Source organism: Eretmochelys imbricata, chromosome 5, assembly GCF_965152235.1.
Source record: "Eretmochelys imbricata isolate rEreImb1 chromosome 5, rEreImb1.hap1, whole genome shotgun sequence".
Classification (NCBI taxonomy): Eukaryota; Metazoa; Chordata; order Testudines; family Cheloniidae; genus Eretmochelys; species Eretmochelys imbricata.
The window spans coordinates 119,865,617-119,893,061 of NC_135576.1; the positions used below are offsets into that span (position 1 = coordinate 119,865,617).

At 43.2% G+C, this 27,445-nt stretch overlaps 1 protein-coding gene across 1 annotated transcript in view; it reads left to right on the plus strand.

Annotated features, from left to right (window-relative positions):
* SVEP1 (sushi, von Willebrand factor type A, EGF and pentraxin domain containing 1) overlaps window positions 1-27,445 on the plus strand; it is a 150,045-nt gene that overhangs the window by 99,565 nt on the left and 23,035 nt on the right. The window contains exons 33-42 of the mRNA XM_077816485.1: window positions 88-172; window positions 1,859-2,050; window positions 4,838-5,005; window positions 8,264-8,936; window positions 10,648-13,433; window positions 14,952-15,177; window positions 16,341-16,496; window positions 20,952-21,015; window positions 24,000-24,173; window positions 25,076-25,249. Of these exons, the coding sequence (XP_077672611.1) occupies window positions 88-172; window positions 1,859-2,050; window positions 4,838-5,005; window positions 8,264-8,936; window positions 10,648-13,433; window positions 14,952-15,177; window positions 16,341-16,496; window positions 20,952-21,015; window positions 24,000-24,173; window positions 25,076-25,249 (4,698 nt within the window). The remainder of the gene's footprint in view (window positions 1-87; window positions 173-1,858; window positions 2,051-4,837; window positions 5,006-8,263; window positions 8,937-10,647; window positions 13,434-14,951; window positions 15,178-16,340; window positions 16,497-20,951; window positions 21,016-23,999; window positions 24,174-25,075; window positions 25,250-27,445) is intronic.

Below are 27,445 nucleotides of genomic sequence, written 5' to 3' on the forward strand. Positions count from 1 at the left end.
GGCATTTCCACAGAAAACGGAATTTTCTTGTTTGCAACTTGGACCTGTGCTGTCTAAACAATTATTTTTGATGTTCTCTCTTTAAAGCTGTATCCTGTGGTAGTCCAGTTATTCCAGAAAATGGTGCCATTGAGGGCTCAAATTTTACATATGGCAAGAAGGTGCTGTACAGGTAGGAGATTCATTGTATTTGGAGCAGTACTGTAGTAAGAGTCTGGAAGCAAATGAGAAAAACAACAACTGGATTTAATAAGAGATTAATTGACCTGCACAAAGTGGGGGGAAAGTAATGGAACAATGAACAGAATCCACCCAAAACCTCACCCATTAATCCTTTCATGGGTTCACAAATTATACAATACTAGGTTGCATTTATTTTAATATACAGGGTAGAAAACGAATATTGCGGAGCACTGTACCTGGACAATCATTCTGTAGTTAGCATATGATGTTTTACTTATTCCACGTAATGGGCTGTATATTAACAAAACCCTTGAAATAATGCTAGTACAGTATAGTGGGCCTATTACTCTCTCCCCATTCATCACCCCAAAAACCCAGTTACCCCGGTATCAGCCTGTATTATTATTTTTATATGTATCGAGGTAGCACCTATGATCCCTAGTCACAGACCTAGACCTCATTGCTCTAGGTGCAGCACAAACACCGAACAAAAATAGGGCCCTGCCTCAAAGTGCTTATAGTCTAAGTATAAGACAAAAATCGACAGGTGAATACAGTCAGACAGATGAGAGAGCAAGAGGAAACAACGAGACAATACTAGCCAGCATGATAGGCTGTGGTCTCAGCACACTAGCTGCCTAATGATTGCCAAGTATTTTCTCAGCATCATGTCAAAGAAGAGTTTAAGAGGGTCTTTGAATAGCCAGGATATCACAGAAGTCACTGCAGAGTAGGAAATGTTGCGTTTTTAATGGTGTCCACTGTGCATGCTGTAAAAGACACATAAATACTAACCAGACCTGTGGAATAGTCCCTTTTGCTTTGCAGAGCTGGGTACAAAAACCTACATTTTTTGTGAAAATTTGGCAAGTTGGGCCCAGGTAAATTTTTTCTGTTTTCCCAAAGAAACAGCTTTTTTTAGTGAAATCTCTTTGTTTGGCATTTCTACAAATTCTGAATAAAATATTCAGCCCTAGCTCAAATACTATTCCATCCATACTGTCTCCTGGGGTATGTAGTATAACTCTATCCTTCCACCCACTGGCCAGAAGGATGGTGAAGGGACTTGAGGACACATCCACAACATAGGGGCTAGTTAAAGACTGAAGCCACAATGTCCCTCTGTGGTTTTGGCCTTTGCATTCTGTTCAGGCCTGAGCCTACCTGACCTAACGGACCTAGGCTCAATTTCTCAAAAGAGGCCAGGCGACTTAGGAGTCTAAGTCCTATTTTGAAAAATGAGCTGAGCACTTCAGAGCCTAAATCTCATTGGAAGCGTATGGGACTTGGGCGCCTCAGTATCTCAGTCACTTTTGTAAATGGGACTTGGGCTCCTAAGTCACTTAGGTGCTGTTGAAAATTTGATGCCTCGGAATCGCATCGATTTTTAGTGGGGTGAGAGAGCATTTCCCTAGCTACAGGGAGGCGAGAAATCCTGAGCCTACAAAGCCGTTTTAGATCTCTGAGAATATTTAAGTTGAAGCCACAAGTATTCTCCTTTGCATAAATCTGGTGAAAACTTGGCTGTTCATCAGTGGAGCCAAATTTTTGTAATGGCACTAATCCTGTGCACTCTGTAATGTATGTGGGTGGGGGGGATGAAAGGGTTGCTTGGGGAGAATCCTATACAAACAAGATGTATGTATTTTATACTGATTTTCTTCTTTTAATGCAGATGTAACAAAGGATACAATCTGATGGGTGAAAAGGAAACATCGTGCCTTGCTAGTGGTGCTTGGAATCATGCTCCTCCTGCCTGTGAAATAGTAACATGTCCTAGCCCACAGGACATAAACAATGGAAAATACACACTGAGCGGCATGACATACCTTTCTACTGCATCATATAAATGTAACAGTGGATACAGGTAAAAGCTGTAGAATCAATAAGGATAAGTGCAGGGTCCTGCACTTAGGACGGAAGAATCCAATGCACCGCTACAGACTAGGGACCGAATGGCTAGGCAGCAGTTCTGCGGAAAAGGACCTAGGGGTGACAGTGGACGAGAAGCTGGATATGAGTCAGCAGTGTGCCCTTGTTGCCAAGAAGGCCAATGGCATTTTGGGATGTATAAGTAGGGGCATAGCGAGCAGATCGAGGGACGTGATCGTCCCCCTCTATTCGACATTGGTGAGGCCTCATCTGGAGTACTGTGTCCAGTTTTGGGCCCCACACTACAAGAAGGATGTGGATAAATTGGAGAGAGTCCAGCGAAGGGCAACAAAAATGATTAGGGGTCTAGAACACATGACTTATGAGGAGAGGCTGAGGGAGCCGGGATTGTTTAGCCTGCAGAAGAGAAGAATGAGGGGGGATTTGATAGCTGCTTTCAACTACCTGAAAGGGGGTTCCAAAGAGGATGGCTCTAGACTGTTCTCAATGGTAGCAGATGACAGAACGAGGAGTAATGGTCTCAAGTTGCAGTGGGGGAGGTTTAGATTGGCTATTAGGAAAAACTTTTTCACTAAGAGGGTGGTGAAACACTGGAATGCATTACCTAGGGAGGTGGTGGAATCTCCTTCCTTGGAAGTTTTTAAGGTCAGGCTTGACAAAGCCCTGGCTGGGATGATTTAACTGGGAATTGGTCCTGCTTCGAGCAGGGGGTTGGACTAGATGACCTTCAGGGGTCCCTTCCAACCCTGATATTCTATGATTCTATGATAATCAAGTTACAGGCACTCTTAAGTGGTGCTGTGAAGATGCTGATAAAACGTAAAGACTTGCTGGAATGGCTAATTCATATCTGATGTAGAGAGTGTCAGAGGAACACAATAATAGATTTAAGGATTTTTTTCATCTTTGAGATACTTTCTGTGTTTCACACAACATGCCAACATTTGGGGGGCGCTCATGTAGCATCAGTCATCCTATTAATGTTTAATTCATTCTCTTTATCACCAAGCTGTGAAGCACATTTCAAACATATGGAAATTAACCCAATATCAGAACCATATTTAAAAGTTCTTCTTTACATCTGAAAGGCTGCAGTACACTTAATTAGCTTTTATCTGTTTATGCAAAATTATTTTTATTATTATTTTGCAGTGATCTTAAAATGCCAGCTAAAAAGGTTCTTCTGTAAATTAAAGTGACCTTTATAGCCATTCTAATGAATGAATAAAATCAGTAAAATAGTGATTTATTTTAAGCTGGCGTTTTCATTTTACATTTGTGGATTGAGCCTTTTGTAAACAGATTTTTAGCAGACAATTAAAAATAAATAACCCCCATTAGATTAAAAGAAATAGCTTTAATCATGTTACCTACTGTGCAAATTAAAAAATCCTTAATATTATCTATATCCATTGCAAACACACACCTATACTGACATATATACATACTCTAGGCCTAATTCTCCTCTGCCGTTTACCTTGTGCAATTATTCACATCTGTCCAAATGAGCGCAAAGCGGTGTGAAATGATAACACAGGTGTAAGTGAATGGAGGATTCTGATTTAGTAGTGTTTTTACACATACTTTGTGCTCACTTTCAATTGGTGTAAATGACTACTTAAACTACAAGGCAGGGTTGAATTGGGCCCTATAGCTACAGTCCAGGCTCAATCCTGCACTCCTAATTTGGGCATAATTCCTACTAAAGTAAATGGAAGCTTTGTGTACGACTGCAGAATTAGGCCAACCAGACAATACATATCATATAGATCATGGCTTCTTTTATCGATGAAATCTATTACATGAAAATTACAGTTAATGTATAGTGTTGTTTCACAAATACCAGTTGCATCAATGTATTTTGAAGGCTCTTTTGAATAGTATGGGTTAATTTTTTTTTTTTTTAATTCCTGCACAATGCCTAAATAATTGAGCTTTTTGTGGCCATCCTCCCTGGATGTTTGGGAGATGAACTCCACCATCCCTTTTGGTAGTCACCACTCCGCTGGGTGTCGTGGCATCTGTGCAAGCATGGATCCAGTCCCTTCTGTAGTCCACCCCACATGTTCTTTTTCACACCGGCATGTTCCAAGCCCGAGCAGAGCCCACCTCCTTGGCAGTGCCACATCCCTTATGTGCCGTGGCTCAGCACTGGAGATGGCCTTTCACCGGTGAATTATACCCTGCCATTTTGTGCATATCCCTTGGTGTTACTGTAGCTAAAGAAACCAAAAGATCAGCTAACTTCTAATAGCTTAGGCCTTTCCTCAGCCAGCAAAAACCTTTAACATCCTACAGGGAATGAATGACTTTTTGAAAAGTAATCTAAACATCAACATGTCCCTTAGCCTTTTGGGTGAATCAAGTTTCAGAGTTCTACAGATGCACATTGTGGTGGTGTATAAATGAATAACCTAATTCAAACACTGATGGCCCAATCTTGCAGTCCATAGGTGGGCAAAAGTTCCATTTTCTTCAATGGGAGTTTTATATGGGTCAGTAGAGCGATCCAGGCCAGAACAGACTCTGTCAGCTTTCTCCTCTAGTAGTTCTGATCAACTGCTATTCTGACAAAGTTAGCCATATATTTTGTGAACAGAGGGTAAAATCCTGGCCCCAATTAAATTAATGGCAAACTTCCCCATGACTTCACTGGGGCTAGGATTATAGCTAGAAGGTATTTTCAAGGAGCTCCCGGCTTCTGTCCCCACCCCCATACAAACTGTGGTTACAGATTAATAATAACCTTTAATTCTCTTAGCCTACAGGGTCCCCCAGTACTTGTGTGTGAAGCTTCGGCTAACTGGAACAGCATACCACCAGTCTGCAAAATTGTCTCTTGTGGATCCCCTCCTGCCATCAAAGATGCCATGATCAGTGGGAATAACTTTACTTTTGGCAGCACAGTCACTTACATGTGTAAGGAAGGGTATGTACATTAGCACTATTAGAATAAAGCCCACGATGAGTGAAAATTGTCAAGCCACACAGCAGCTCGCTCGCTGTAAGGCTGTGTCTTAATGCTATTCTTTGATGTCACATGCTCGTAAGAACATGACTGTTTTATTGATGCTCAATCATTAATTATTGGTTCGGTTGTAACTAGATGGAAATGAAAGGTGATTGACAGTTTTTGTGACGTGGAAAGTTTGTATATGTCACAAATAGCCCATTTCCCCAGGCCATTTGTCAGGTTTCACAAGCCAGCTAAAGTTAGATGGGATACATACTTGAATGGGAGAGCTACAGGGAAGTCCAGTTGCTGAAGGCAGTGATACTGATAATTCAATTGGAGCCCCTTTCCCTCTAGTCACTGTTGAAACAGAGCCCCAGCATGGTGTGATGCTGGCCGTGCCATATTTGAGAGGAGACATTTTGTAAAATCAAGGATCCCATGGCTCTTTTCATTAGAGTAATAATAAAATGAATAGTGACTATTTCATCAGTAGATCTCAAGGCGCTTCACAATCTTTTAATGTGTTTATCCTCTCAACACCCTGGGAGGCAGGGCAGTGCTATTGTCCTCATTTAACAGATGGGGAACTGAGGCTCAGAGATGCTAAGTGACTTGCCCAAAGTCACACAGGAAGTCCATGGTGGAGCAGGGAATTGTACTCAGGTCTCCCACATCCTAGGCTGTGCCCTAACCACTGGACCTCCTTCCTCCCACTAGAGAACAGAGATATTAATCCTGGTGTCAAGGCCAGATTCTAATTTGGGTGAATTACATTCTGCCTTCATGAACATCTCTCTGCAGTTTCAGCTATGCAGTGTCCTTCATTTTCTGTCTGTGTAGTACTTCTGTGCATTTTTAAACATACAGTACAGACCCGTTTTCACGCAGATGTTAGGAGTCAAGCCATCAGGACCGCATGTTAACGGACTGCAGGTTAAGAGGGCCATGCTGAAATATCTTAAGATATCTATATATACATGTATAATTATCTAGGATTACATACATATTCACAGTGTCCCAAATACTGCAGGCCTATCTGTTAACGGCGCTTTGCAAGAATATCAATTCAAATGTGTAATCTAATCAAACATTATTATTACTACACAGGGGTGAAAGTAACTCGACACTTACCAGTACAGGGCTGGGGTGGCTCTGGCCCCCGGAAGGGGGGTCAGCACCCCCTAGCCAGCCCTTCCAGGCCGCCTGGTCTGCACCACCCGGGGTTCCCGTGGCAATTTAAAGGGCCCAGGGCTCTGGATGCTGCTGCTGTGGTAGCAGCGTCCGGAGCCCCGGGCCGTTTTAGGTCGTCGGCGCCGGGGCAGCTGCTCCCTTTGCGCCCCACCCACCCCCCCACCCGTCGGCCGCCATGAGGGGGCAAAAGGGGCAGGGACCTTAAAGTGCTGCAGGCTCCTTTGCTGCGGCAGTGCGTTAACGTTGCTGTGTCCCCCCGTCAGTGGTCCAGCTCTGCCGCGGCAAAGGACCATCCTTAAAGCGCTGCCTGCCACGTCGGCAGCCTGCTGGCAGGGTCCCTACCGGCAGGGCCGCCGGGGGAAAGGGGCACCAACGTTAAAGGACAGTCCCTTGCCGCGGCAGCGCTTTAACATTGCTGCCCCTTCCCCCACCATCGGCGGAAAAGACGTACAACATGTTTCCACTCCGCACTTCCCGTCGATTTCTGTGTCAGCGAGTTAGTGAGCAAATCTGTAGCGCAACAGAGCAAGTTCCTGTACTGTGTGTTAACGAGTCTCACATGTTAAATAGGTAGCACAGGGAGGCCTGGCACTACCGCACATTAAGCGGCTTCACGCGTAAAGGGGTCTGTACTTTACGCCATATTTCATCCCAGAGGAGGTTGCAAAGTCCTGCAAAGACGTTCTCACACTTGCTTAATTTTACACACTGGGAGTAGTCCTGCAGAAGTCATTAGAGCTACTCAGTGCATAAAGTTAAGCACACACGTTAAGTCTTTGCAAGGTCAGGGTCTAAGTTCATAAAGCATTTTGTTCTCCTTCCTGATGAAAGGAACAAAATAAATGTACAATCATTCTCCTTCCAAGCTGAAATCTTCAACATTGTGTCTGATATCATTAAATTCTTCGTTTTCTTTTTCTTAAATGTGCTTCGACTCAAAATGCTTTGGTACTTATGGTACAAGTGTTTTAAACAGGTCGGCTTAAAAGCATTTGGAGAAAACAGCTGTCACCCCTATAGCAATGAATCTAATGATGGGTCATATTAAAAACTGGCACTTATATATGCTTTTTTTTCATGGAATCCCAGCCAACAGTGTCTGAAAATAAATACTGCAGAAAGTCAAGAGTACTTTTACAGATGTGGCCAACAAAATCTAAACAGTTCATTTCCAGCCCTCAGCTGCAAAGATTCATCAGAGACTTTCACAGTGGGTTGTTGTTCATTGTCTTTTTGTATGAACACACCACAGAAAATGTAAGGCTTTAAATAAACAGACAACACATTTTGTGTTGAAACAACTGCAGTTTAAGTGGGATAATTGGCAGCATGACGTGCTGCTTATGATCAAATCCCAGAGACAGATTTGCTAAATATAATATTACCCACTGACTACATATTAAAATTGCAGTATTTGTGAAGGATTGGGAACAAATTACATGTCATACTGAATTTTAAAAGTATTTCTTTTTATATATGTTGGTGGTTTCTTATGGAGGAGTCATTACCAAATGACAATATATCCATTAACAACAATATTTTTAGCTAACTAGCTTAGGATTTTGTACTGATATCTCTTTCCATAGTATCTGAGTACTTCATAGGTCAATTAGATTGGCATAGCAAACCCACTGGATTTCATAGAGTCTTCAACTCTTCTTCCTTCTCTAGTTATAAGCAGCTCTGCTTTGGGTAGAAGTTTGTGGTTTGTTTCCATTTGGTGCGGAAGGTTGATTGTTATTGTAAATGTTGTTCTGACTGTGGTGGAAAAGCTTTACCAAAAGGTAAAGTCTTGCTGTGTGTCCAGAGAGCCAGACTACCTAACCTGTTTCTCCATAGATAATAGGTTTTTCTATAGCAGCCTTTGGCGTAGTATCTAAGCAGTAAACAGTCACACGAGAGTTGTGACTATTGTCTAAAGTGGACGCTTCACAGTTCTAGGAAGCTCCACTTGTAGAGTTGTCCGGGGGATGTGGGGTGGCTTAACACTTCAGTTATCAGTCTAACTCCATATGTCGTTGGTTTTTTCCTGATCCACAGCTACACGTTAAGTGGCCCTGACACGGTAGAATGCTTAGCCAGTGGTGAGTGGAGCATGAGTCGCCAGCAGTGCCTGGCTGTTTCCTGTGATGAACCTCCCCATGTGGAACATGCTTCTCCAGAGAGCGCCCATCGGTTGTTTGGCGATATAGCTTATTACTACTGCTCAGATGGCTACAGCTTGGAGGACAATTCCAAGCTGTTTTGCAATGCTCAAGGGAAGTGGGTGCCTCCTGCTGGCATGAAGATGCCCCACTGCGTCGCTGATTTTTGTGAGAGGCCGCCCACAGTGTCGTACACCATCCTGGAATCAGTTAATAAAGTAAAGTTTCCTGCTGGTTCAGCCGTGAGCTTCAAGTGTATGGAAGGTTTTGTCCTAAACACATCTGCTAAGATTGAGTGCAACAGAGGTGGCCAGTGGACTCCGTCTCCTTTGACCATCCAATGCATCCCAGTTCGCTGTGGGGAACCGCCGAGTATTAGAAATGGCTATAAGAGTGGAGCCAACTACAGGTTTGGAGCAGTGGTGGCTTACAGCTGCAACAAAGGGTTCTATATCAAAGGAGAAAAGAAAAGGACATGTGAGGCCACAGGAGACTGGAGCGGTACCCTACCTACCTGCCATCCGGTGTCTTGTGGAGAACCACCCAAGCTTGAAAATGGAGTCATTGAGGTATGATAAGGGTTTTCCAAGCTGCTTGCTGCGCTGGCAAAGTTGAGGTGTCTTAAAGATTCCAACTGGCTAGCCCACTAAAGTTGAAGTAGGATGCAACTAGAACTGATAATCAAAAGGATGATGGGGATGGCCTTGTATCTTGTGAATTAGGCTTCTCAAAAACACAAGCCCATTAACAGAATTTCCTGTTATGAGCAAGGATTTGATGTAGGAGACTCTGCCAATTGCTTTTCCTAATGTCTCGCTACATGTTTGTCCTCTCCAGTCTGTGGGCCAGGTCCCACTGCTCCCTAGAGATCTATCCAGCTGCTACAGCTAGCTCACAAACCTTACTCTTTTTGTGCTTACTACCAGAAACATCTGATCTGAAATAAACAGATAACTCTGGGATGAATTCTTCCTTTTGGATGTACACACCGCTCCCGCTGAGGGTAGAATTTGGCCAAACTGTCAAATTAAATTGAAATGAATAAAAGCTAGAAGTCAATAACATCATCAGAGCTAAAAGGTGTAATGAATGCAGCTTTTCTCTTATTGCTGGACCCGTGCTCTACTCTGCTGTACAAAGAAATGTTTTCATGCTAAACTTCATGGGGTATGGAGGGGAGAGGCGAGATCAAATTTATTTTTTATTTTAAAGGTCTAGCTTCAATTAGAATTGAGGCCAGAGGGGGAACAAACATCCTCTCTCGAGGGGTGAGGCTGCAGTAATAAGTTATAGGAAGAGTGGGATTCCAAGTGTGGGATTCAAGATTCCAAGAGTGAAACCAAACATGAAACTGCCTTTTACCCCTGAACTATGATTGTAACACAGTGGCCCCCATGTAATTAGGTTGATAATGGTAGGACAGTTCCACTAGGAGAAGTTGAGAGTGCACAATGTACCTGGAGCCATTTTAACTGCTTCCTTAAGGGAACAAACTCTTCTTATTATAATTACTTGTTTTCTTTCTCTTATGAAGGCCAGTTATAGAGAGTGGCTAAATCAGCTGAAAAAATGAAACTCCCTCACTAGTGCATTCTTATTTCCGTTTGCTCAATTATTATTATGTATTATCATGAATACTGTTTTTCTACCATAAGTATTCATTGTACCTATAAAGTTTTCTTTGCGTATTGTACTTGCAATCTCAGGTGTTCTAGCTCTACAGCAGAGGTTCTCAGACTGTGTTAATTATTATTGTTATTATTTTATCCAAAGCACTTTACAATAGTTAGCTAACAGTACAAACAACATTTGGAAAGATTATTAAGTGGTCCACCGAGACCCTCAGCAATTTTCAAGTGGTCTGCGGGAAAAGAAAGTTTGAGAACCACTGCTCTACACTGGATAAAGCTTTAAATTAAAGAGCCATGTCATTTGCAGAGGTCGCCTCTGGCTACTTCCAGCCTTCTGTTGCTCTTCTCCCTTTTTGTGTACAGATTTTTTTGCATATATGGCCAGGAAAAGATTTTCTATCTTTAAATTTTGAACATTAAGCTTTAAAACTTTTTAATGTTTCATTCAGTGCAACTCCATTGACTTCAGCGGGTGCAAGTCAAGGCAGAACTTGCCCCCTATATTTCTAGTGCAGACATTTATTTCTTTGCAATCAATCCTTGTGTCTGGCTCGCAGTTAGATACAGAAAGACTAATAAAATCAAAATTCATTTGCCAGGGTCAAGAGTTTTTACATTCTACTTACCATTTGTCTCACCCATTTTACAGAGTACGACTGGCCGTTTCTTTGAGAACGAGGTGTACTACCAGTGTAATGCTGGCTACAAGCTAGTTGGCAGTTCAGTTGCAGTCTGCCAAGCAAATCGTCAGTGGCATAGTGAATCGCCACCTTCTTGTGTTCCTCTCAGTTGTGGCAAACCACCTCCTATCCAGCACGGATATGCCAAGGGAGAAAGCTTTGATGTGGGATCCAAGGTTGAGTTTTTCTGCAATGAGGGCTATGAGCTGATGGGAGATGCCTCTTGGACGTGCCAGAAGTCTGGGAAGTGGAACAAAAAACAAAGCCAAAAGTGTGTGCCAACAAAGTGCCCAGAACCACCACTGATTGAAAATCAGCTCGTCTTGAAAGAGATGGTTCACCAAGTAGGCGTTGTACAGTTTTCCTGCAAAGAGGGCTATGTCTTGGATGGTTCCTCGGTGCTGAAATGTTTGCCATCACAACAGTGGAATGATTCCTTTCCAGTCTGCAAGGTTGTACTGTGCCATGGGCCTCCATACATTCCCTTTGGTGAGCCTGTGGCATCATCTCTTCATTTTGGTAGCACCGTGACATACACCTGCATGGATGGGTTTTTACTGAAGGGAGAATCTACAATTGGATGCCAAGCTGATGGCTCCTGGAGCTTTCCATTGCCAGAATGTATTCCAGTAGAATGCCCCCAGCCTGAAGAAATTCAGAATGGCATTGTAGATGTGCAGGGTCTTACTTACCTCAGCACAGCACTGTACACTTGTAAACCAGGCTTTGAATTACTGGGGAACACGACTATTCTCTGTGGAGAAGATGGTCATTGGCTAGGTGGAAAGCCAGCTTGCAAGCCTGTTGAATGCCCAAAACCGAAGGAGATTCAGAATGGCAAATATTCATACACAAACTTTCATTATGGGCAGACTGTTACATATTCGTGTGACAGAGGATTCCAGCTCAAAGGGCTGAATGTACTGAGCTGCTTAGAGACAGGAGACTGGGACGCCGATGTTCCGTCTTGCAAAGCCATAAACTGTGACCCCCCTCGGCCCATTGAGAACGGTTTTGTGGAAGGTGCAGACTACAGCTATGGTGCTATGATCATCTATAGCTGCTTTCCAGGTTTCCAGCTGGCTGGTCTTGCCATGCAGACTTGTGAAGAGTTGGGATGGTCTAGCTTTACTCCAGTCTGCCTACCAACAGACTGTGGCCTGCCTCCCCATATTGACTTTGGGGAATATGTGCAGGTTAGAAGCGAAGAAGGACATTTTGACCAAGAAAGAATACATCTTACTGAGAGCCCTCCTCTTTCCCACACGTTAGTTGGTAGTAACTGGAAAGAGATAAAAAGTCCTTTGAAGGAAACTAATGCAGTACAGTTAACAAACTTTTTATATGGAACCACAGTTATGTACACATGCTGCTCTGGTTATGAGCTATTGGGAAACCCCATACTAGCTTGCCAAGAGGATGGGATGTGGAATGGTAGTGCCCCTGTCTGCATATCAATAGAATGTGACTTACTCTCACCCCTAGAGAATGGCTTTTTACATTTTACTGAGAATACACTTGGTAGCGTAGTGCAATATGCCTGTAAACCAGGGTATAAGCTAATTGGTTCCGACACAAGGCTGTGTTTGCCTAACCGACAGTGGAGTAATGCTGCTCCATATTGCGAGGTGGTATTGTGTACCACACCTAACAAACTCATGAATGGAAATATAAAGGGAGAAAACTACACTTACAGGAGTGTGGTCCATTATGAATGTGATCCTGGGTACCAGTTAAATGGCTCAGATAAGAGGACATGCCAGGATAACCAAAAATGGGATGGGAATGAGCCTATTTGCATCCCCATTTCTTGTGGGCAACCAGCAGTTTTAGAAAATGGCCAAGTGTCTGGAGACGAATACACATTCCAAAAACACATGGAGTACAGCTGTAATGAAGGTTTCCAGCTGCATGGGGACAGGAGCAGAGTCTGCCTTGCAAATGGAAGCTGGAGTGGAATCAGTCCAGTTTGTAAATCCATCAGGTGCACAATACCACTACCTCTTCCCAATGGGGAAATTATTGGATCAGAATATGGCGTTGGGAAGGAAATTCAGTATCGCTGCAGTGAAGGCTACACGTTGCATGGAGCATCCATACTTACCTGTCAGGCTGATGGCACCTGGGATAGAGAAGCTCCATACTGTGAGCCAGTCAATTGCGGACCCCCAGAAGACATCTCTCATGGCTTCCTGAATAGTTCAGGTTTCAGTTATGGGGAATACACACAGTACGTGTGTTTTCCCGGTTATGAGTTACGTGGAAATCCACTGCGGCAGTGTTTGTCCAACGGCTCATGGGGGGGAAGCCTCCCCTCTTGCCTCCCCTGTGAATGCCCCACGCCACTGATCCAGAACGGGGTTGTTATTGGGCAAGATTTCCGCTGTGGGAAAAGTGCACAATTTCAGTGCTTGGAGGGCTTTAAACTGCTAGGACCTTCTGAACTCTCCTGTGAGGCAGCCGGCAAATGGAGTTCTGCTTTTCCACACTGCAGGGGGATTTCATGTGGCTCCCCACCAACAATCCCCAATGCCTTTATCAGTGGAAGCAGCTCTGTGGATGAGAACGCTGTAATATATAACTGCATAACGGGCTTTGTCATACAAGGGAGGCCAGAGCTGACTTGTACAGATAAGGGCGTTTGGAGTGAGCCGTATCCACTCTGCGAGCAGTTGTCCTGTGGACCCCCACCTTCCATTCCTAATGCAGTGGCTGTCGGAGAGGCCCATACCTATGGAAGCAGAGTCCAGTACAGGTAAGAAGGCTGCTGTAATTACATCTCCCTGAAATGTCAATGGAATGAACATAGGAAGATGGGGTGGGATCTGAGTTACTACAGAGAATTCTTTCCTGGGTATCTGGCTGGTGAGTCTGCCCACATGCTCAGGGTTCAGCTGATCGCCATATTTGGGGTCAGGAAGGAATTTTCCTCCAGGGCAGATTGGTAGAGGCCCTGGGGGGTTTTCACCTTCCCCTGCAGCGTGGGACACGGGTCACCTGCTGGAGGATTCTCTGCACCTTGAAGTCTTTAAACCATGATTTGAGGACTTCAGTAGCTCAGACATAGGTGAGAGGTTCTTCGCAGGAGTGGGTGGGTGAGATTCTGTGGCCTGCGTTGTGCAGGAGGTCAGACTAGATGATCATAATGGTCCCTTCTACCTTAAAGTCTATGAGGACCTTTAAAGCAAACAAATAAATTCAATTAGTGAAAGGCTACAAAATACAGAGAGAGGCTGTGGAGCGGACCTCACGGGGAGGTTAACACACACTCTTGGGGTTCCTGCTGCCATGTAACGCCTCACTCCAGCCTCATACTTTACCCGCAAACACATAGCCTATCATGCATTTAAGCCATGGAGAGTGCACAGTACACATTAATATTATTGAGGTTGTGGTAAAAACTTTGTGTTACAGTTTCCAGGTATGTGTGTGTCTGTGTTTCTATGAGGCTGAAGTGAGTGTATTAGCAGAGGGGTGGATTCGATCAGTGAGAGTGGCTAAAATGAGGGACGGATGGGTGGGTGGGACAGCGTGTAAATGAAGCTACCTGAACAGGTCGCTTCCCTACTTTTAATAGTTTGGGTGGATGGATTTTCACTTAAGCACACTTAACTGGTGTGTGTATGTTTGTGTGCATGTGTACATACAGACAGACCCCATGGAGGGCCAAATTCTCCAATCCAATTGAATTGCACTCAATGCAGGACTGTGTGGGGTAAAGCAAATATGTCTTTAAGTTAGCTTTGCAGTCTCCCAATCTTGGGGTCTGCCTGGGATTTGCCCAATTCCTGGTGCAAGCAAGAGCAGCCCTAAGGTTGCCAATGGCCCCCAGGGACAGATCCAGCAGCTGGCAATCCCCAGAACATAACACTGTGACCATACCCCTTTCACCCAGCCATACTCTCTCTGCCCAAACTGTAGGAGCTGTTCCTGTGGCTTTATATCACATGGGGATTCCCCTAGGCACAAGGAATCATCAGGGTGATGAATCCACCCCGTTTACGTTGTCCTGCTGGAGCAGGGTGACGCAGCCAGGGATGGACTCAGGATCTGGCCAGAGCGTTCAAACTCCTGCCACCAGATTTATAAACACACAACAAAAATGCCTCAACCCTATCACAGCAGGATGCCCTGAACTGATACAGAAGTCTAGAGCACTGCTAATAAGAAACAAATATTGACTATTGAGCCACATGATAGGTTTTGTACCTTGAGGATTAAAACATCGTCCGCGTGTGTACCATAGCTGTCCAGTGATTCTGATACATTGCAGATGTCTGGAGGGCTACGTGATGGAAACAGAAATGGATACATGCACTTGTCAGGAAGATGGACACTGGTCTCCTAAGAGCATTTCCTGTTGCCTCACAAAATGTCCCGTGCCCACAAATATAACCAATGTAATTATTGCTGGTGATGAGTTTACTGTGAATAAGAGCATCACGTTGTCATGCACAGAAGGCTATACTTTGTCGGGAGCAAGCACATCTATATGCCAGGTAAAGAGTGTTGGCCTTTTCTTTTCTTATAGGTGCAGAACCCTATCCTTGGAGGTGTGTACTCATCTGTGGGTAGAATGTGGCCCTGCTTCCTGATTGCACACAATACAGGTGTAATGCACTGTAAAATATACAGCAGGTCCTGCTCCTCCCTTAAGAAAAAGACACAGGCTTCCAGATTTGGGAAACAGTCCTCTCCTCTTACTACTTAACCACAGTACTGTACTGTGACTAAACATTATTTTTCACTTACTTGATTCTGTTTTAACTCTTAATTCTGTTTCAGCTCCCACTGAAATTAATGGGGATCATGCATCTTAATCCCTTGGCACCTTTAAAAACCTCAAGCCTTGGTGTATTTGTAAAAAACAAACTTCTTCAGTTATGTTGCCAATAACACCTCAGGCCTCAATCCTGCAAGTATCTGCCCATCTGTTTAACTTCAGGCTTGGGAGTAGTTCCATTAGAGTCAGGGAGACTACTCATGTGAGCCAAGTTCAGCATGCCTACAGGCATGTGTAAGTTCAGGGCCTTCCAGAGTTAAAACTGGAAGAATTTATAAACTCTCCCTGCTTGTGCTATTTTTTTGTATTTCTGTTGAGTCAGTTTGCAGGGTCCGTTCGCTCCTGCTTTCCATCCCACAACAGACAAAAACTTAACATAAAAATGTAAACGGGTGAAAAAAGCAATTCTACTCCCCTCTGTTTGCTGAACAGTTCTTTGGGCATTCAGATGCGTAGCTGAAGCTGTTGATTGGTACATTGGAGAGGCAGCATTGTTGTCTAGCGGGTAGCGCATTGGATTAGGAGTCTAAAGAGCTGGGTTCCATTCCTGGTTCAGTCACAGACCTGCTATTGAGCAATTCCCTTCACACCTCGCTGAGCTTGTTTCCCCTTCTGCCCTTTCTCTGTAAGCACCTCTATGTGAGTGTGCAGTGCCTAGCACAATGGGTCCCCAGTTTAGGTTGGGGCCTCTGAACGTTACATTAGTGCAAATAATAATAAATGAGAGTTATTGCCCATCTCTGTACTGGTAGATCTCTCTCCCACATGTTCTCTGATTTGCTCATTTAATAGTTATTTCTCGTATAAAATGATAAATTCTTTTCATTATTTTTACATTTGCTAACAAGCCCTACAAATATTTTTTCTCTTGCTTTTTAGCACAATGGCAGCTGGGCGCCATCATTTTCTGATGATATCTGTGTTCCTGTGTCTTGTGGGAAACCAGAAACCCCAGAACATGGAACTGTGGTTGGTGCTAGTTACAGCTACAAGGATGCGGTTCTTTATCAATGCAATGCTGGCTATGAATTACAGGTAAATCAACTGAATCCACAGTATATGTACCAATACTATTAAGTTTAGCCCTTGTATTATCATCTTTATTATTCTTGCTTATCCGCTTTGTTTAGTAGAATGTATTATGGCTGTTCCTTACTGATTATTTTTTTAACTTCTGCTGAACATTTATGCCTTTTTCTTGCTGTTGGTGCTGTTGCCTATAGAATGGTGCACATATGGATGGGGCTTTACAAAACACTTCAAAAGACCACTACCCTTTCTTGAGCAGGTTACAATTTAGACAAATATAAAATACTGGTCAGCAATTCATATGCAAGAAGTGGGTGGAGGGAGGGGAGGGAGTTGTAAGAAGACAAGTTTGTTTTGGCCCTCAGCAAATGCAGCTTTTTATTAATCGGTGGATTCTATTAAGGTGTTGCAAAGAGAGACCAGAATGGAGAGTTATTTTCTCACCCGTGGATCTACTGAATGAAAGCATAGACTTATTTCTCAGATTCCTCAACCCCAGCTCAGTTCAGCACTCCTGCTATGACTCCACAGCTCCCTTCGAGCACCTTCCACCTGACTATCTCAAAGCACTTCACAAACATTAGTGATCTCAGCCTCAGATATTCCTCAATGGAGATAAATAGTATCTCAGTTTTACAGATACTGAATGAAAGCATAGACTTATTTCTCAGATTCCTCAACCCCAGCTCAGTTCAGCACTCCTGCTATGACTCCACAGCTCCCTTCGAGCACCTTCCACCTGACTATCTCAAAGCACTTCACAAACATTAGTGATCTCAGCCTCAGATATTCCTCAATGGAGATAAATAGTATCTCAGTTTTACAGATAAGGAAACTAAGACAAAGTGGTTGCAGCAGCTTGCTCGGATTTACTTCGGGGCGGGGCAGGGTAGGGCACAGAGTCCAATGCTTCTGGCTCTGTCCTGTGCTTTTATAATTAGCCCATTCTGTCTTAACAAAGTAACAGTTACTGAAAAGATAATTGCAAGTCTTAACCTATCACAAGTTAGAAAACTTACCTCCTGATTCTTCCATAAATTATGAAAAGTGGCCTTTTAATCTTGCCCAATCCTGCACTGAGCCTGGCAGGTGTTGTGATGGTAACGTGAGGAACAGCGAAGGTAAGGTAGGGAACAGTTCTGAAACAGAAAATACTTAGATTGTGAACGTTGTGAGGCAGTGACCTTTTCGTCGTCATTCTGTATTTGTACAGCGCCTAGCACAGAGGGGTCCTGGTCCTAGGCTTTACTGCAATACAAATAATAATGATGAAAATAATACAATATTTAAGTCAGCCTGGTAGGGCTCAATCCTGCAAGGTGCTGAATATTCTGGTCCTGCCCCAGCCAAATATTTACACACCTGCTTTACGTTAAGGATGTGAGTAGTCTCATTGATCTGGAGAAGATAGACAAGGATGCTTTTGTAAATCTGTTCAAGATATTGTGAGGCTAGCAAAAAATGGAACCCTACAATAACAACGTGTAAATACTGAAGGCATATTTTATGGTGGTAATTGGATCAAACTGCAGTAATGGACTGATTTTAAGACAGAGGCTACCTCTCTGACGGAGACAGAAGAAACCCACTGTAAAATTCTTCCAAATGAAAAATAGTACAGCTCCTAGGAATTATTCCACCGACACCCCCTAGTGTCAGTCTTGCCTCCCTGCTGTTAAAACAGAAGTCCCCTACACTCCTCTGAAATGCTCTGCCGTGGCATGATGCCCTAACTACAAGCATACTTTAAAGTAAACACCTGCCCTTGGTAATAGGGGCTGTTCATATGGACATAACTTGTGAAAGAAATAAAACCCAACCTAGAGGGTGGACTTAATGTCCTGTGACCAAAGAGACTGTTTAATTGCCATGTCCTGAAAAAGTGCTCGTAACTATTAGAGTGTACTACAGTATGTAGGCAAGAGGACAAGTGACATAGCCTAGAACACGTGAATGGGATGGGATAGAGGTACAGTATTATTTAATTGCAGTGCTCACCTCTGCCCAGCTGCTTTTGAAAGGAGTAAGTTAGGCCATTTTTCCTGCATCATAAAATGAGTATTGGAGTGAGGACCCATCTAAACCTTCTTGGAAACAGGTGAGACACTGCTGGCAAGGAGAATGCAGAATGGTCTTGGATTCCCAACCCTGTGTTTAGAGCACAAAGACCACAGGACTGGGAATCAAGAGATCTAGAGTCTCACTTTAGCTCTCCCACTGACTTCCTGTGTAGCCATGGGCAAGTCATTTGACCTCTCTGTTCTCCAGTTTCCTCCGCTGCAAAATGGGGACACCATTTCCCTGCTTCACAGGGGTGCTGGCTGGCTAACTATGTCAGTGTTTGTGGAATGCTGCTACGGCGATAAACACTGTTGGAATGCTTATAAACAATTACAGATACAATCTCGGTCAGTGCTTTTTTATTAAAGACCTTAACCAGAGCTGTGTGGGCCAAAGTCTGCTCTCAGTTACAAGTGCAAATCTGGATTAATTCCATTGATTCCACTGGAGTCACTCCCAATTTACGCTGGTATAACTGAGTAGAGTCTGCCCCAATTTCTAGTGACTGACTGAACTCACAGGGTCTGATTTTCCCCTCAGACACTCTGGTTTTACACCAATGTGGTTCCATCAACTTCAGTGGAGTTACTCCTGATTTACACAAAAATGAGTGAAAATGGGAGAGAAGCCGGTGCAATGACTACACTGTGGCACAGATTCTCACCACAGCTGCACTGATGTAAACCATGAGAAAGTCCACTGGACTCAATAGAGTAGCACAGATGTAAAATGAGGTGTGTGTGAGCAGAGACTCAGGCCCACCAACCTGGCAATTTTACTCTCCTATTTTGTTTCTTTCACCATAAATAACCTCTACAGAGCAGGACACTATCCACTGCTCACAGTACATGTCTGGGAGACATCAGACACTAAATCCTGATCCTGTCTTTGACATTGATTCACTCTACGGATTTGAGAAAGACACTTATCCTCTGCCTCTGTTTCCCCCATCCGTACAGTGGAGATTCTGACCTGGCTCTAAGGGGTCTTGTGAGAGTTAATTAGTGAACATTTGTAAAGTGCTTTGAAGATGAAAAGTGCTTTAAAGTGCTAAGTAGTATTTTGTAATTATTTTGTAATTATTAGACGTAAGAAACCCAGGAATCTAAGTGCTTGCTGCCCCTTCTCATCTACCAAGGTCTGAACCCCGGAACGTGCACAGGATGCTCGGCTCATTGGATTTCACCTGCTTCTTTCTGTGGGAGCTATATTGGATCCCACCCTAAATCCTGCATTCCTACCCAGTTCATGGTTGGTGGTGCTAGTGATGCAACATCAGCTGATCTTCTGAATTCCTCCCTCCAGGACTGAGAATGTCATGGGTTTTGGCACATTTGTTTTTCCCCATTTCTTCCCGTTGAGGACAGTGACAAACTAGTGCAAGCGTAGAGCAGTCAAGGGGTCGCAGCAAGGCACAAAGATTTTAAAGCATTCTGCTCTCCCTCGGTACACAGATTTCTATAGGAGGGAACATGTACAGGGATAGCAGAATAAAGGAGTCAAGACTGGTCATGAAAAAATAGACCACATATCTATTCAGGGGACACCATCATAGGGCCTAATCACATCAGCCACACTATCAGAGGCTCGTTCACCTGCACATCTACCAATGTGATATATGCCATCATGTGCCAGCAATGCCCCTCTGCCATGTACATTGGTCAAACTGGACAGTCTCTACGTAAAAGAATAAATGGACACAAATCAGACATCAAGAATTATAACATTCAAAAACCAGTCAGAGAACACTTCAATCTCTTTGGTCACTCGATTACAGACCTAAAAGTGGCAATTCTTCAACAAAAAAACTTCAAAAACAGACTCCAACGAGAGACTGCTGAATTGGAATTAATTTGTAAACTGGATACAATTAACTTAGGCTTGAATAAAGACTGGGAGTGGATGGGTCATTATACAAAGTAAAACTATTTCCCCATGTTTATTCCCCCCCTCCCATCCCCCACTGTTCCTCAGACGTTCTTGTCAACTGCTGAAAATGGCCCACCTTGATTATCACTACAAAAGGTTTCACTTCCTCCCCTCCTTCCCCCCGCTCTCCTGCTGGTAATAGCTCACCTTAAGTGATCACTCTCGTTACAGTGTGTATGGTAACACCCATTGTTTCATGTTCTCTATGTATATAAATCTCCCCACTGTATTTTCCACTGAATGCATCTGATGAAGTGAGCTGTAGCTCACGAAAGCTTAGGCTCAAATAAATGTTAGTTTCTAAGGTGCCACAAGTCCTCCTTTTCTTTTTGCGAATACAGACTAACATGGCTGCTACTCTGAAACCTGAAAAAATGAGAGCAGCTTTGATGCTCTTCTCCTGCAGTGCAGTAATGACATAATCCTAATGATTTTATGCTGTTTCATGATCTTTTTCCTTTTGTGTGATAGGGTGATGCAGAACGTATCTGCCAAGGAAACAAACTATGGAGTGGAGCCGCACCACTGTGCAGAAGTGAGTTCTAAATTAGTGTGTTATATGTCTAGTGTGGCTTGGGAATATTTTTATATGGCAGATAAGTATTAATGTTCAGTTTGCTTTGTCTGTTACTTAAACTGTTACAACGCACATAAAACTTTAATGCGACTATTATGACACATCTCCTTGCAAAATTGCTATCGTCTGAAGATAAGGAGGTTGTTTTCTCCAAGAAAACAGCACTTCTGGACAAAGCTTTTCAAAAGGTGACCAGTGATTTTTGGTGCCTTAATTTTTGGGTTCCCAACTTGAGACACCTTAAAGGGTTGGTTGGTTAATGGGACCTGGTTGTTATATTTTGACACCTCCTCTCTGCAGTTTAACTGAGTGAAGCTTTGGGTAACTATTATTTAACCGTGAGACCAGTCCAGGGCCCTTTCTAAAACTCCAAGAAAAAGATATCCAATCATAGATAGGAAGACCAGTGTGCTTGGATAAAGCTTGGGTTAATGTAACCAGAAACTGTTCAATCTTAAGGGCACGCCCCAAATGTAAACACTTTTACAATTTAAGGCAACATTCAGGGCAGTTGCTGACCTCGTGGCGTCACATGAAGTCAATGGGAATTGTGGGTGCTCAGCAGTGTGAAAATTAGGCCCTGAATGTCTTTCATTTACAAAGGTTATGTCTACATTACTGAGCCTGTGTCGGCATAGCTATTGTACTATTGTAGTTAGCTACTAGGGCTATCAATTAGTCTCAGTTAACTCAAGCGATTAACGCAAAACAAATTAACTAGATTAAAAAAATTAGTTGTGATTAATCCCACTTTTAATCGCACTGTTAAACAATTATAGAATACCAGTTTAAATTTATTATAAATATTTTTGGATGTTTTTCTACATTTTCAAATATATTGATTTCAGTTACAACACAGCATACAAAATGTACACTGCTCGCTTTATATTATTATTTTTGATTGCAAATATTTGCACTGTAAAAAAGATAAACAAAATAAATAGTATTATTTATTTCACCTCATACAAGTACTGGAGTGCTAACTTTTTATCGAGAAAGTGCAACTTACAAATGTAGAATTATTTTTTTGACATAACTGCACTCAAAACCAAAACAATGTAAAACTTTAGCACCTACAATTCCACTCAGTCCTACTTCTTGTTCAGTGAATCGCTAAGACAAACAAGTTTGTTTACATTTACAAGAGATAATGCTGTCCCTTTCTTATTTACATTGTCACCTGAAAGTGAGAACAGGTGTTCGCATGGCACTGTTATAGCTGGCATTGCAAGGTATTTACATGACAGATATGTTAACCATTCGTTTGTCCCTTCATGCTTTGACCACCATTCTGGAAGACATGCTTCCACGCTGATAACGCTTGTTTAAAAAAAAATGTGTTAATTAAATTTGTGACTGAACTCCTTGGAGGAGAATTGTATGTCTCCTACTCCATAGTCATATATTTCATGTTATAGCAGTCTCGGATGATGATACAGCACATGTTGTTCATTTTAAGAACACTTTCACTGCAGATTTGACAAAACACAGAGAAGGTACCAGTGTGAGATTTCTAAAGATAACTACAGCTCTCGACCCAAGGTTTAAGAATCTGAAGTGCCTTCCAAAATCTGAGAGGGATGAGGTGTGGAACATGCTGTCAGCAGTCTTAAAAGAGCAACACTCCAACGTGGAAACTACAGAACCCGAACCACCAAAAAAGAAAATCAACCTTCTGGTGATGACATGACTCAGATGATGAAAATGAACATGCTTCAGTCTGCACTGCTTTCGATTGTTATTGAGTGGAACCCGTCTTCAGCATGGAAGCATGGGCTCTGGAATGATGGTCAAAGCATGAAGGGGCATACAAATGTTTAGCATATCTGACATGTAAATACCTTGCAATGCCGGCTACAAAGATGCCATGAGAATGCCTGTTCTCACTTTCAGGTGACATTGTAAAGAAGAAGCAGGCAGTTTTATCTCCCATAAATGTGAACAAACTTGTTTGTCTTAGTGATTGACTGAACAAGAAGTAGGACTGAGTGGACTGGTAGGCTCTAAAGTTTTACATTGCACTCAAAAATAAAACAGTTATGAAAAAAATCTATGTTTGTAAGTTGCACTTTCACGATAAAGTTTTATGAGGTGAATTGAAAAATACTATTTCTTTTGTTTATCTTTTTTACAGTGCAAATATTTGTAATCAAAAATAATAATATAAAGTGAGCACTGAGCACTTTGTATTCTGTGTTGTAATTGAAATCAATATATTTGAAAATGTAGAAAACATCCAAAAATATTTCAATAAATGGCAGTCTGTTATTGTTTAACAGTGCGATTAAAACTGTGATTACCGGTGACTATTTTTTAATCTCTCACAATTATTTTTTTTAATCATTTGACAGTCCTAGTAGCTACCTGTTGTAGATACAGCATACACCAACCGAAGGAGTTTGTCTGGTAGTGGAGGAACACCACCTCCCAAACAGAGTTAGCTACATCAACTCTTCTATCCGCATAGCTGTGTGAACACCGGCGGTTTTGTTGGCATAGCTGTATTAGTCAAAGGTGTGGGTTTTTTCACATCCCTGACTGATGTAGCTATGCTGACATCACTTTTAAGTGTAAACCAACCCTGAGACACTTACCCTGAATCTTAATTTTGCTTTTTGTTTTCCTTTTCAAGTTTAACATCATTCATGCGGCTATAAAAAGATTTTCTAATGCCTTCAGCTAAAGCCAACCTACATCAGATTTGTTTTTAGGGGTACCTGGCAAGCCCCAGACAGCATTCTGGGCTAGCTGTTATAGGATGTCTTTGCCAGTGAATGGAATAATCTGGGAATATTTGCATACATACTGCATATATGAAAATTACATTTCCTCCATTCTAATTGCTCTGCTGGGGGCTCTCAGGAGAAGATTGAGAGGGGCTTGTGGCTGAGACAGGCAGTTTGTAAAGGCATCTGATTAAAACAGCATATTTTGTGGTATAGGGATCTCCTGTGGACCACCAGAATCGATAGAGAATGGATCCGTTCATGGGGAGGAGTTCCTATTTGGGGATGAAGTTCTCTACAGCTGTAATCAAGGCTTTGAACTACAGGGACCCAGCCGAAGAATCTGTCATGTTAACAGACGGTGGAGTCCCTCAGCCCCTTCGTGCATGCGTAAGTACAGACCAGAGCGAGGTGAGTGCCATTCTAGAGCAGGGCTAGACCACCTAGGGGTAAAAAGCCACTGGTGGTTTACGCAAGCGCTCCCCCAGTGCTGCCACCTGTGGAGCTGCACCAGCAGGAGCGCATTGGTGGGAAATATCAGGGAAAATGCCATTGCAGACAAAGCCTAAATGAGGAGTTATAGTTTGCGTTTCCTCTTTGACTCTGATGGAGGCTTTGGTCTGAAAGATGCTGCAGCAAATTCTCCACCTAGTTGCATATGGAAATGGCATGACTTGTGGCTGCCCAGGGGTAAATGACGGGAAAGCTTGGCCTGTAATGTCTGAATTTTATTGTATCATTGAATATCACACTGCAGTGATTTGTCGTAAGGGTGCCAATGCTGACCCAGCTGGGTTGTTTGAGGGTGTGGAACTCAAATCACTGCAGGCTGGTTGTTTTGCTGTCAGAGCAGTGAGGTGTGACTTGTTTTGGGGTGGGGGACAAAGTAGATGTAATTGCTTTGTGCATTTGATAAACGTGTTCTAGGGGCATTATAGCCTCTTGCAAGGAATTCTGTCCAGCCTTTCTCCCTCACTTTTTACTCCTCTACCTCCACATTGCGCTGCTGCAATGTGTGCTAATTTTTAGGTCCCCTTTCCACTTCACCACTGTATAAAATGAGTGAACGCCTGTCCTCTAATGCTGCCCCACCTGTCTGTGATTCTCTCCCTCTGAGACATAGTCACGTTTCTTTCTATCTTGCTTTTGCAGCCTCCGTTTCCTCCCCTTTGTCCTCCTTTAACTCATTTTATGAAGTAGGGTATGATACTGTGTACAAAAGAGAAGAAATAAAAACAAACAGCTTTGTATAAATACTGTAAAGATGATAAACTCAGAGACTTCTCTTCTAGGGATAACTTGCGAGCCACATCCCTCTATAGAAAATGCAGTGTCCGTGGCCTCAGGAAGTGCTTACAGAAGTAACGTTACCTATGTATGCAATTTTGGATACCATCTCGTTGGGCCCCAGAACATCACATGTCTTGCCAATGGGACCTGGAGTAAAACCCTCCCATCATGTGAAGGTAACTGTTAAGTTTTATGCCCCAATACCTATTGATATAGGAAAAGCAATCATTATCGTTCTTGTTGGCAGTATGTATATCCTACAGCCAGAGAATCAAACCTCTTTCTGGAAATGTTCTTCCATGGAACAATGAGGTGCAGTAGTTCTTTTTATATTGCTATGTAACTGGTACCCAATCAGCTAAAAGTATTACAGGAAATGGTTCCTAGAGTGGAGAGTTGCTATTAAGACCAGAAGGCTTATCAGACAGGAAGGATTTTCCTTTAGGGTCTGAATCTGCAAGATACCATGATAGCTTTATAAACATCAATGAGAGCTAAGGGCACTCACCATTTTACCAAAGACTATGGACAATGAGAATAAATGACTTTTCTCCCAGTGGCTCAGAAAATCCATTTGAAGAGCCATTTTTAATTATTATTAATTTATTTGTTTATTTATTAATTATTTTTTATTATTTTAGTCAGGTTGGTACCATGCAGTAAGAACTTAAAAATAATTGTCACAACAAATTTAGCTTACACACACCACCTTTCTGCAAATTACTCAATTCAAAGACTGCTTAAATATGTCCTGTTATTCCTGCCCCAAAGCAGAATAAATTATAAGCATGAATTGTTTGTATTTATAACCAGGAGGCAGAGCTGTAAACAAAAAAGCGGAACAAGTAATTGACAAGATCCCAAATATGTATGGACATAGTTTTTTTCCCTCAGATGACACTGGCCAAAATCAGCATACATGGGAGTAGATCAAACAAAAGTACATTATAAACTTTATAATGTGCATTAAACTTTAAATATAAACTTTCCCCTTTCCGTACTCCTCTTTTCCTTGGAAAAGCCCCTCTGTGTTTTCTGGCCCCTTTGTGTCCTTAAAAAGAAAAGGAGTCCTTGTGGCACCTTAGAGACTAACCAATTTATTTGAGCATGAGCTTTCGTGAAGTGAGCTGTAGCTCACGAAAGCTCATGCTCAAATAAATTGGTTAGTCTCTAAGGTGCCACAAGGACTCCTTTTCTTTTTGCGAATACAGACTAACACGGCTGTTACTCTGAAATTTGTGTCCTTAGCGCCTTCTCGTGACGCACGCAGAGGCGCACCCTTGAGCTCAGTTCCTGCCCCGACACTTCTTTTCATACAGTTCCTGCCCCTGACACAGATGCCCTTTGTCCTCTGTACTGGACCCTAGCACCCTTCAGCCGCCTTTACCCTCATTATTTGCTGCTGACATCCTCATTCACCCTCCCCGCCTGTGAAGTGGAAATTCCAGTTTCCCTACATCCAGCCTCTCACACAGATTTAGGGATGATCTGACCCCTTCACAGCTGCACCAGGAATACTTGGGTGCGGAGCAGAACAGAGAGGCCAGCTAGTGTGCAGAGGAGATGAGAGAGGGAGGTGTCAGCAGTGCAGCCAGGCAGCCAGGGCAGCTTGCTAACTGATCTCTTTGATGCCTTTCCACACCCAACGGCACAATCCCCAGGGGTCAGTGCCACCAACAGGACGACGAGTTTCACTTGGCTGCCAAGGCTGATGGTCTGCCACTCAGACCGGTGTGGGACTGCCCTCCCCAGAGCCAGTGAAACAGCAGCACCTGGAGGGTAAGCCTTCAGGGCATGCCAGTGACTCCCTTCCGTGTGAAGGGGCAGGGCCGAGAGATCACTTCACAGCCCCGCTGCAGGCAGGTCATCCAGAGGCACAGGAAGTAGGACCTTCAGCTCATTGGCAGGTGGAAAAGATATTCAGATGCTGCATTAGCAACCATCCATCACACAGATCTCAAGGGTAGTGACTTGCGGAGCATATTGTGATAATTTGGCCTGGGATCTGGATGACCCACATCAGAAAGAAAAGATCACAGGCATCTAGCCAGATGGAGATGAACAAGGTGCAAGAACAATCAAGGGCCTGGAACCACCCCAAAATTGCAAACCTCCTTGACAGAGAGTGGGCATAGCCCCTCAGTAACGGAGTAGATATTACTGTATCCACATGAACCCTACCACCGCTCTAGATGCTCTCTCCTGCCTGTCAGCTGGCATCACCTCTGTCTTACGTGGCTTAAGGTCCCATCAACTTTCTCTTGTCCGGGCCTCTAGCTCATGTAGACTCTTGGGTAGCAGGGAAGCTGCACCATCTGAATCAAATGGAAGGTGAGACATGCGGCTGCCTGTCATTTGAGTAGTGATGGCAG